This window comes from Thermothelomyces heterothallicus (genome assembly GCF_042370625.1).
Source record: "Thermothelomyces heterothallicus CBS 202.75 unplaced genomic scaffold P884_scaffold_26, whole genome shotgun sequence".
NCBI lineage: Eukaryota > Fungi > Ascomycota > Sordariomycetes > Sordariales > Chaetomiaceae > Thermothelomyces > Thermothelomyces heterothallicus.
Window position 1 is genome coordinate 234736 of NW_027192587.1, and position 11932 is coordinate 246667.

Here is an 11932-nt window from a genome sequence, read left to right on the forward strand (position 1 = left end):
TTTTTTGGAAGCTGCCCTAATCAATGCTTCCCCAAACTCTTCTGTAGTCAACAAACTGCCTCTACAGATTTTGTTTTAAGGTTCTTAGCTACCGGCAGAAATCTTTCCATGCTCGACGACCAAGTAGAGCCTGATGAGACTTGGCAAAAGACGGCCCTGCTACAAGCAGTACACTAGTTCCAACCTCCTTACGCGGCACGGCCCATAAACTAGTTAACGACTACAAGTGGTATTTCGCGGGGCCGGGGTGCTTGGCACTCACTCACGGCTTTTGCTGGTTGTTCTCAGCAATTCTTGATTGGGCGGCCCGAGGGCGGGAAGAGGGCCGTACGGAGTAATCCGGAGTGTAAGTGTGTTATCCAACCCCACCCCCACCATTCCCCCTTGTCACACACTCCCGTCACCCACACACCCATCCAGATTCAACCCTCCGACTACAAAGGACATACACAGTAACCTTCCACCCCAAAACACAACCCACCCGAAACACGCCCAAGCCCGCGGCGCTATTTCGGGGTGGTGGCGGGGTTGCATCAGCCAGAAGCGTGGGCGGTTATTGTGCAACAATCCGCCCACCAGAGAAAAAGGGACAGGGACTGAAAACGATAACAGAGATGAGAGTGAGTTAAAGTGAGGGGTGGGGTGAAGGTGCCCCTTTGGCCCCCCTCCCCCCCCCCCCTCTCTTTCCCGGCGCGTGGGGAGAGGGATGGGGCAATGCGGCTGGACGGTCAGCTGGTGCTCGCTTAGAGCCAGTCAGCGGGGGACTGCCGCCGCCAAAGACCGTGGACTTTGGTGAGGTCTGTACGTGCACCACACGATCAAGTACAGGATATGGGGTTTCGACCGCAGGGTGGAGATGCGGAACCGAGCCGATGTCGGCAGACTTTGTTCTGGTGACTTGATAGAGAGCATTGGTCAAGAGATTTGAACCAGGCATGCCCGTGACTTTTGTTCCAGTCACGATTTGACAAGCGAGAGAAAGGGGGCGCCTTGTCGGCAGGGTCTTCCCCCCTCCGGCGTCCCGTCCTGCAACGGAGAAATCAACTCCACAAAACGGCTCTTCTCCGGGAGAAAGCGCCCTGCCGCGTCCTGCTCAACGGGCCTAGCGACCGTGCCAAAGTGTCCCATGGGCGCAAGGGCTCGAGCGCCGCCCATTCATGTACTGTATGTATTATACATACGTACCGTCACCTGTATCCGGACTGCAAAGCCAGAACTTGGATGTCGGGGTTTCTCCTGTGTAAAGGAGAGGGGACTTCGTAAGTAGTGTAGGAGGACATACTTGGTAAAGGCTGCTGCTCTGTTTTTTTAGCGGATCATCCGGCTAAAGTCGCAGATTTTCTGGTTAGTCTGAGAGCAGCTTCTCTCCCATCTGCCCGTCAGCTGGTATCCCGATGTATTGGCTGCCGTCCCAGGGAACTTTAATTTATTATCCGGACAATTTAGCCTGCGCTGACGACGGACGGGCCCTCATCGTCAGCCTGCAGTACCCGGGCGGGCGGCCGTTGCTTGGCTCCTGGCGGGTGCCCTTTGGAGAACACCATAGCCAACCAAACATAAAGAAATGAGACATCAGAGACCAGTTGAGACGGGATGAGGAAGAAGCGGTCAACAGTCTGAAGGGAAGCCACACGACACCAATGCTTCAGATCCCGCCCGGCGTGCAGGAACACGAGATGTTTTCCTCCAACCAGGCTTCATTCCTGACAAACTCGCCTGCGTGGTGCGGACGTGACGAGATGCTGTCCCGATGTCCTCCCAGAGACAGAGGTTTAGTTCCAACTGGAATCAACGCTGGGGTGAAACCCGAGAAATTCAAGGCGTCGTACAACGACTTGTTCACGACCTCCCAACCCAGGTGCCGTTAGCGCTTGGCGAACGTGTTGGTCGGTGACCCGAGAGTTGCGCCGTGTTCTCCAGTCCCTTACGCATCCAAAAAGAAAATAACAGCCGAGGAGAGAACCCGCGGAAAACGGCCCAACCGTTAAGTATTGGCTGTTCTGCAAGCAAGGCAGCGGCAAAGCCTCACCGAGAACTGCTCACCTGCACCTCCGGAACTTTTCCCATTGGCTTGTTCAACCGTGGTACCGTGCAGCCCTGTGGCTTGATCTGGTGCCATTGAGCTTGTTTGTCTGACCACCGAGCAAACTCAAAAAAAAGAAAGAAAGAAAGAAAGAAAGAAAGAAAGAAAGAAAGAAAGAAAGAAAGAAAGAAAGAAAGAAAGAAAGAAAGAAAGAAAGAAAGAAAGAAAAAGAAAAAAGAATGTCGATAAGCGGGCACAGAGGGACGGTCCGAGGCGGCAGCGCCATCATCGCGCCGGCCGCTTCCCCGGACAGAGCTGGCCAGATGCGAGCCATGCTTGTACCTGTAAGTACAACACCGAAGATTATAACTCGCAAGGTAGGTAGGCCAGCAACCTCTGCTGTGGTGCAGCGCAGAGCTTGGAAACAGTTTCTGAACCGTAACCCCTTCTCGTATCCACGATGACTCTTGAGATCGAGCAGCGGGAGAGGAGGCGACAGCCAACTCGGATTTGCGAGCAGGAATCGGAAAGACGGATTGCAAGGAAGCAAGCAGGTGAAAGTTCCGCGCTGAGGATGCGACTCCTGGGAGCCGATGATGACGATGATACTATTATGCTCAACATCCAGGGAGTGGTAGTTGCAGGCTGTCTAAACAACTCTCCATCCGCCATCGAAGGGGCAGGAGTCGAGCATGCCCGAGGTGGTTTTGACGGATGGGGACAACGAGTGACAGGCGTGCCACCGGTGACGGCGAAGTGAGCTGGCAACGCTCATGTCGAGAGTCTCGCAACCGGGAAAGTCGTGCCGGGCTTTTTGACTTGGCCGTGTTATCCAAGAGACGAAGTTGGTGTTTGGCCAGCTGGATGCTCTCGGAACATCGCCGAGCTTCTCAAAGCGTTGGCACAATCCTGCGCCGAGGTTGTACAGCGCCCTCGCCGAGGCTCAGATGAATACGGTCATCAGGATATGCGAGATCGACAGCCACCCCGTCGGGATGCACGGTCCCGGGCGAAGATATGGCACTGCAGCTTTGTTGTCTGTCTTGTATCGCTCCGTCGATGCCCAGCCGCAATGGCCACAGAAACACGCACCATCAGCAATAGGAAACAAATCAGGTGTACTCCTCTGCACATGATTGTTCTCCGGGCAACGGCGAGAGGACGCCACCGTGATGTGCTGTAGACAGCTGATCATAGACGCATGGTCCTGTTTGTGTTACGATTCCCTTTTTGCGACACCGTCTGTCTATAGCCATTGGACTCTGCAGACTCCATGAATCCCGAGGTCTCTCGGCCCTGCACCAGGCTCCGTTTTCACCTACCTAATGAAACGGAGATCATGGCGACAAAGGAGATAAAATAAATTAGAATAGAAACAAACAGAAATACGGCTAAAATGATACAATCATGATATAGAGGATCAAAAATTGGAGGACGAGATCACCTGCAGCATCGCGCCTCATCAAGGAATCTTGAACGGGAGGACCACGATCGGACGCGGCTTGCCGTCGTCTCTGCCTGCTTTTTCCTCGGCGGAACCGGGTCCTGACCGATCCAAGCTGTCGTAACACGCGGGGTTGACACATCTGCCCTGACTGTGAATTACCTGGCTTCTGAAGTGTCGTGCATATATTGTTGTTCTGTTCCTTGATTCGAACTTGTTTGGTGATATAACTGTGCGGGATACTTAAGGCAGTGACAGAGAGGTTCGTAGGCTTACTTCCGTAGCGGGACAGAAGCCCCACCATTAGCCACTTGCCGGAGCGCTGTTAAAAGTCCAACGGAAGGTGCCTTCCTGACAAGCTTGCTGAGTAACTCCCCGACTTCTCCAGGTTCCAGGTTGCTGAGGAACGGCATCAGCCGGAGGATCCTTCTTGTTCGGCGCAGTGAACCCTCGTCCAAGAGCCGCGATACTTCGAGCCATGCTCACCAAAGGTCCTGTACTTTGCGCATTTGCGCATCGCAGCTTCGCCCCCACCCACCAACGTCACCCGGGATAGACGATGCGATCCAACACCCCTTCGCAAATAGGAAAGATGGTTTGATGGGGGGCGAGCATAACGCATTTGCCGCATTCCATCCTCGGCCATCGTCAGCAATGGGCGGTCGAGCGGAGTCTGACCGTGCCACAAGGCCCGGGGCTGGCAAAGGAAGCCAACAAGCAAGGACAAGAGTCACTTGACTGAGCGCCCGCCTCGGTGGCACCACGGTGGCAGCGGCCTCGCTTATTCGACTCGCCGCCTCCCAAGGTTTCGTAGCTTCCTCATCAGGCACTGACCGGCCGAGCAGATAACATGTAGTGTGGAAGCCTCTCGACGTTTTTCTCTGGCAGGCTGTCGGCGGAAAGGGATGTTGTTGCTGTTGCTGGCATCCCTACAACAATACAACAATCAAGCCATGCGAAAAAAAAGAAAAAAAAAAAAAAAAGTGGTATGTACGCACATGACCGTCGTCTGCTAAGTGGCGCGGCAAAGTGGCGAAGGACGAACGGATCGGCAAACACCGAACGACTCGCAGGCAATACCTTCCTTCCCTCCTCATCTCTTGCCCCGTCCGCCCGCCCGTCCGTGCCGAGGGCGGATCGGCAGCCGAAAATCTGGGGAAAATGAAAGCGTGTGTGTGTGTGAGTGTGCGTGTGGAAGCGACTGAATTCGAGTAAAGGAATGAGGGAAGGCTTGTGATCGATCGTTGAGGTCACGATCCAGGATTCTGGCCAGCTGTCGGTCCAGTGACCACACCCTCAACTAACGCATTTTTACACGCGGCATTCGCTGTAGCGACCGGTTCAGGGTCCAGCGTCTTAGATGAATACTAACACCTTTTTTTGTATTTTCCGGAATTTTGACCACTCTGGACCCCGAGACGATGGAAAGGCTGAGTGTTGCTGTAACCCTCCCTCCTCGCCCACCGACTGAAGAGAAAATTCACTTGGTCCGTTTCATCCATCAATGTCGAGCATATCTGTTGGGCGGGTAGGAGGGCACCCATCCGACTTCCCGTGTCTCGCGGGCCGAGAGATGATTGGCCGTGGGATCTCCCCATGAGAGAGAGAGTGAAGTACGTAGGGATGTATGTACGGATTACTGTACGGAGGTATCTATGTGCATGTACGTCAGGCCATGCAGCTAGAGTATTTTAAGCATCAACCACACAGGGCTGAAGATATCGAAGAACCTGTGACCGTTTCGTCCGTAGCGGCTAAATGGCCAAGTGCCGAAAGGCACCTGCTGGACAGGAAAAAATAGCGGTCGCAACGGCGCCGAATTGCCGGACCGCTTATGCGGGCTGCGGAAGCGAAGGTTCTTACAGCCGCTGTTCTCTCCGTTGTCGACAGCCGTGGTACGCAACTCAATTCAAAACGGTCGATCGGCACCGGGGACAAGAGTTGACGGGATGATTTACGAACACCCGTCAGCGTTCCATTGAGCGGACTGGCGGGCTCGCAAGTGATTCAGGGCAATACTACCCCAGCGCGCTGCGGGCGATGCCACGGTTGCCATGACCCCGTATGCCAAGCCCCGAAATTTCTCGTGGGAACGGTAATTCACCACGGACGGAAGGTCATTACGTACCTCAAGGGAAGAAGAACAGAGACTCTGCAGATGATAAAAGTGTTTTTTATTTTATTTTTTTGTTTCTTTCTTTCTTTCTTTATATCTTTGTTTTTATATTTCATTTAATACGCAGAAGAAGCCCCATTATTTGTCGCTCTCTCCGCGGCAGGTCTCGAGTGTGGATTCAGAGTTGTCGTACACGTATCTATACCTGTGATCAAAATTACCCCTCGCTGTTGACACGAATCCGGTCAGCCGACAGGGCAGGCTAGCGCTTCTCTCGCGCGAGGGCGCTGGCTAACTATGGAGAAGAGGGGACGAACATTGCCATGAAACGCGGTATCTCGCCTTGCCTCATGCTCCGTTGCTTCCATCATCAGGTGGAGTTGTCAAGTGACAGTTGCCGTGCGTGCCTCCTCCGTCCTGTCGTCTATGGATAGCCGGGATCGCCCGGGACCGAGGCGATGCAGGAAACGAACTTGGCCGAGAATCCCGCCTCAACAAACCGGCACATGGTGACCTCGGCTTTGGTCTGTGGAGAGAGCCCTGGTAGTTACGATAGTTACGTGTTTGGCAATAGCTTGTAATAAAAACCATGCCGCAAGTTTTGTGGTCTCAGTTGCTCCAACGAAATCTGCGGTGAGGAGGAAACAGCGGGAGTTATTTTTCTTCTTCTCTCTGTTCTTGCCGGTTCTATCTTTCCGGTTGGATGAGGGTCACCCGTCACCGAGACACGGCTCCGCGAAAAAAGCGGAGTCGGCAAAGCGGTGAGCATGCGGTGAGCGCGGAGTAGGAGACGGCACCATTTGAAAAGGTTGTGTTTTGGGGTCCCTGGTGTAGCGTTAGCGTAGATGCACCGCAACGTGCTAGTTATACTAAGAGCGAGTTAATAAGTGGCGATGACAAGGCTGAACGATGGAGCAAGGTGGCAGGCCGAGTCCTCTCGGCACTTCGATCAAGTGGAGGAAACCAATGGGCCTGCTTGGAGTCCTCAGCGGAGACAAGACTAAGTACAGAGAATTACAATAAGGCGAAGGCAAAACAATCGACATAAGCATTTGGTCAGTCGCAGGGCGGGGATGGCTGACAGCAGTCCTTGTTGCAGCATCACTGCAGCATACGGTCTCTTGATTGGAGATGTTTGACTGAGGTGAAAGGTACCCGTACTGTGTACCTCAGGTAATCCGTAGTTAGTGTATGCAGGAGAAGCGGAAAGCGGGTCGCAAACCATCACCGCACTGGATGAGCCACATCCAATCAAGAACGGTATGTTTTACCAGCCAGAAAGATACTGCCACAGTACTCAGGAGTAATGGATGTAGTCTACGGATCACAGTTCACAATGCCCCTCAACTTCCCCTGGCGCTGTCCAAGGTTGAAGAAGAAATGCAGTCGAAAAGCAGGATCGAGGTAGGGAGGAAGGAAGGAGGTCGGGAAAGTCTTTACCCGCGCCCGCGCCCGCGCCCCCCCCCCCCCCCCCCCCCCCCCCCCCCCCCCCCCCCCAAAAAAAAAAAAAAATCAAAACTAGAGGCCAATGATGGAGATGCGTTTCCACGAGGGAGTCGGGCCGTCGCCGGTATGAGCAAGGAAGATGAAAGGCCGAGGGAAATAATTCGGCCGGGAAAACGGGGCTCCAGCTCCGCAATGTTCTGGAAAACCCAGCGAACCCCCGTCTAACAGGGGTGAGGTGAAAAAAAAGTACGGATCTATTCTTCCCACACGTGCCGGGTAAATGTCATCGCCTTTTTTAACACCTGCGATGCAATGGGAAACCAGGGCTTTTGATCACGTTGTGTGCGGAGTTACACTTCGCTACGAATAACCGTCGGGACGGGATTGCGGGGAGTAGCAATAGAAATAAACTCTGTATATTAGGTACGTACATGCACACGTAACCATGTCGGTACGGGGGACTTTGTACGTACATGTTCTCGACCAAGGCTGCGCATGTAGGAAAGGAACGCTACTACGTAGTTGCACGAAATACTGCGTAGTTCGGATACGGGAACTCCGTCGTTACGACACGGGCCTGTTTGAGAGGGCATATGGAACACTCCTAGTTCTGAGTTCAGGATTGAGTCGATTCAACATCAGAACGGTGCTCACCTCCTGTTCAAACACATTCTTGTCTGATATAAATTTCCGCGCTGGCGGCCTCGGGCCTCGACGGAGCTATGGCGGAATGTTCGAAGGCGAGCACCTCAATTTTCCACAATTAAGGACGCAGCACGGGCGTGGCCGTGGCTCGCTCGGTCACCACCGAAGTTCGAAGCGGGGTGGGAGTCGAGCTTGGCGTTCTCGACGCGGCCCAAAATGCAACCAACGTTCAGGGATTTGGGTCTCCGTTCGGTGAGGTTTCGGCGCTCCTTCGTTAGCGCGCAGGTCGTGTGTAGTGTGGTATGCAATGCGCTACCATGCCTTACAAGCATGGTCCCCACGCTCACACCGAGGGTTAAGGTAAACAAACGCTATAACCAAAGGCTGATGACAGCACCAATTTCGAGCGATGATGATTGGCGCGGATGCCGACACTCGACCGACTCACCTTGTTCCACTCCGCCCAAAAGGCAGTATAGAGTACTCTAGGAGCTCTCACACAAGTGGCGTTATTGCGCAATAGAACGTTTTCAATACGGTAAGGCATAGAGCTATACAAAAGGGTTTCTTCAACGCGAAAACTCAGTGGATCTCACCTTGGAGGACAAAGAATGCTGTTCATTTGGTGATGGACGTTTGCAGGCGTTGAAACATAATTGGAGTTTCTCCGTTAGGTTCCCAGTATTCGTGCAAGCAGCTCGTTGATGGACGCCCGTAAAACGGTTACGGCTACCGCCGGTTTTTTTTCTTTCTTTCTTTCTTTTTTAGCGAAGTGGAGCCAGTTTTTTTTCATTGCCGAAACTCTCCGACTTGAGACGCAGGTGCTGCGCAATGCTCGCCTTCACTAGCAGCTCAGCGCCCTGTTAACTACGAGCACGGATCAGCTAACATACGCATTGAGCTGCTGGCGAGGTGCAGAGAGGGCGGACTTGATTGAGTGACCGACGGACAACTAGTGACTCGACGAAATCACATGGACCTCACACAAGAAACGACCAAGCCAGGTCGATAGTCAAGGCCATCTCATCCAAGCTAACGTGTGCGGTTGGTTCTGTGTTAACCCCTGTGCCGTACAGTAGATGCGTGGAAGTGGTATCAACGAGCTTTTTTTTATTTTTTTTTATCAGCAGGCCAGCAGATTCCCGCAGATCCCCGACACCGTTGTCCGACGCAACCTTGCAGCCTACCGTCCGATTCGAAGAGGATGAGATACAGAGTACGACATGTTGCACGAAACAAGCCGGTCATGTTGGTGAGAGAACCGCAACCCCAAGACGACGGCCAGCGAAGCAGGCGCCAGTTTGACGCAACGCGTGAGCCCTGCACAGAGAGGTCAGCGCGGGCCGGTCAGCTTCAAGCTCGCAAAGTCGCGGCGGCGGCCGGGAGAGGCCCCCCCTTCTTTCTCCCTTACTTGATAGTTATTACTTTACCCACCCCCTTTCCTTGAGGTCGCACGGCGTCCTGCCTCACCCACCAACCCACCACATCCTCACGCAGTGTATTCCGTAGACACGTACAGACACGAAATGCAAGAAGCGCAGCTGATGCGGTGCATCCTGTGGCCCGAAAGCGTGGCGGACGCTGAGGAACGAGGGTGCTTGCACGTCCCTCCGGCACCCTTGCTCTTAGGATAGCCGCATTGGCACACCCTCGTGGAAACGGGCCATCTCTGGGGGCTGTGGGGGTTTCACAGGCGCTGGGTCTGCAGAGTACTTGGCATCTACACTACAGTATGTACAATATCGTGTATTTCGTATTGTTTGTTGGCTCTTCCTGGGACATGTCACAAATCCGGGCGATTTTCGAAGGAGGCACAGCGACCGAATCAGCCCCGTATGTATGTACTGTACATACATCGGCTCCGGACCGACCAGCCCTGAAACTCGCTAAGTAATACCCGTAGGCCAGCTTTCTGAGACGGAAAAGGACACAACGCAGGATGCGGCCACGAAAACCAGCTGCATGTTGGAAAAGGGGCCTACATTACGCTGGTATAAAGGGTATCTATGTAATCCGTACAGCTCCAACTTGCGTCGTGTAACCCCCCCATGGGGCCGACTCCGCAGTGTCGGGTCGGTCCCGTCCTGATGGAGATTACTCGTCTCGGGACCAAGAGGTTAGTTAGAACTCATTTGTGGCGTGACTCGTGCTCGATGTGTTTACTCCCTGGCTAGCGGGGTTTTCTTGATGCTTGGCCTCTCGTCCCGTCGTCGCTTTTCTCAGTTTGGCCGGCCGCCGTCGAAAGATGGGTTAGAAAACTGACAATCTACCTTTGAGACCACACTGCGGACATGTGGTGGGACGGGGAGTGTAATTCCCTCTTTCAACGTTTTGTCCTACCCACATGGTATCTGCAGATTTAACTGTACACTATCCTCGGAAGAAGCCCCTGGCGGGGCGAGATTCACCTGCCCCTGAGATCTCAGTTAACTGAGAGCCCATGTTGTTCGGACGGGGAGACGATCAGCTGCTTGAACCTCGGGGGGTGGGGGACGCTTCCGTAGAACCACGTGCCGAGATTGACGCAGCCGTACGGGCCAATATCACACACTACACGAGTGAAGTACACCATTGTGTGCAGAGAACGGGCATTCATCATCTCGCCTTTGGGCTCTTTCCGATTGCTGTGACCGAGGGCAAGTCCACGGGGTGTGGTTGAACAGGTTCAGGGTCCGACAGGGGGTGCTTGACGTGGGGGGGCCTGAGTGGCATTGGGCCCTGATGAGAGGGAGTCTCGGGTGATCGTTGACGACGAGAGACCACGCAACCAAGCAAGGCGCCAAAACGCGAGCGCAAACGCCCTGCTGTCAGGTGCGGGAAATGAGCTCTGGGAGATCTGCAGAGGATCTGGCCAGGCTGTTCATCCCCTGTGTGTCCCGGCGCTCTGGAAATTGCAGGCAAACCTACACTAACTCTCATCGCGAGCAACTAGTGCCACTTCATGCAAACTATCTGGCTAGTTAATCTGATAACTCACATCTTGCGGAGCCGTCACTTTTGATGAACCCGGCAATGCGTTGTTGTCTTGCAGACTCGCCCTGGGGGACGATGAAGAACGAACTCGGGGCCGCCTTCAACGGATTTCAGGGTGACGCAAAAGCTCTCGTCGTGGCTCTCATTCTCGCGAAACGCCCCGACCCACCCTTGCCTTCGCCAGAGGATAAAATAGCTTCGAGTCGTCCCAGAGCCATGGCGTCGCAACCAGCGCGTCAAACCATTCAGATGGGAAAAACTGGGGTTTCCGGGGGGCCTGTTGCGGTAAGCGACAAGGGGGATGTGGCCCCAAAAGGGGCAGGAGACAGTGGTCATCACACCACCAATAAGCCCGGGGGCGCTTCCGCGAGCAGGGGCTAAGCAATTATCAGGCTCAGGGACACCGGAAGCTTTTCCCGCGGCCCTGGTGAGCTCGAGGCTTCTGACAAGGGGTGATTAGTGTAGTGTAGTGTAGTGTAGTCGGATGCGCAGCGTGGGATGGCCGGGGCCAGCCACAAAAGGCGTCATGTGAGAAGGCCCCCTTTCGCGAGACAAAACCATGACCGAGCGGCTGAGCGAGGCCCGTTGGAGGAGCCAGAGAGACAAAGCAAGGCGCGGCGGCCAGGGCGAGCCGATCGAGCCGATCGAGCCGATCATGGCATGCTCTCATGGGCGCACAGGACACAACACTTACTTGTAGAAGAGTGTGTACGTTGGCTAGCGGCAGCAGGGCGCCGTTGGGCGTTGGCCGCGGGCAATCTGAATTCGGCTGTTTGTGACAACACAACATGATCACGGGGCGAGGTGACGGGAACGGGGATGAAAATCGTCACTTGTCAAACACACACTGGCCTGGGCTCCGATCGGCCACTCGGCGCCGGCCATTCCAGCTGTGTCAGCAGGATACGACCGCGGCGAACCGTGGATTCGACCCAGAGGTCGTGCTGACCAGCAGAAGTAGCCTTCTCACTTTTCCCTGGAGTTCATACGCCCACTGGCGGCAGTTGAGAGCTCCCAGCACTCTCGTGCACTCGGTATAATTGAACGATTCGTTAAGCCAGGTCACAAAGGGGGGCGGCGGCGGCAGAGTGGAAGGTAACTAAGCGATGAAGCTCGTCGCTAGTTATCCTCTGCGCGTCATTGCCTCGCATCGCCCCGGCCGGAAACAGACCGTGGGCCAGAGCAAACAAGCAGCGGGAAATGCGCTTGTGATCACGGGCTGATCAACAAGAGACACAAATTTCCAAGCCCTGGGCCGGCCCGAGTGAAGGAGGCAATTTGCGGG

At 54.5% G+C, this 11932-nt stretch overlaps 1 protein-coding gene across 1 annotated transcript; it reads right to left on the reverse strand.

Moving 5' to 3' along the window:
* Window positions 1-9766: 9766 nt before the first annotated feature.
* On the reverse strand, window positions 9767-11694 carry P884DRAFT_294317 (uncharacterized protein). The gene is made up of 6 exons (XM_069444272.1): window positions 11494-11694; window positions 11342-11416; window positions 10817-10924; window positions 10652-10745; window positions 10588-10602; window positions 9767-10224 (listed from the first exon to the last, which is right to left on the reverse strand). The coding sequence occupies exons 1-6, from the start codon at window positions 11530-11532 to the stop codon at window positions 10097-10099; spliced, it is 459 nt and encodes a 152-aa protein (XP_069294716.1). The 5' UTR covers window positions 11533-11694; the 3' UTR covers window positions 9767-10096.
* Window positions 11695-11932: the final 238 nt, after the last annotated feature.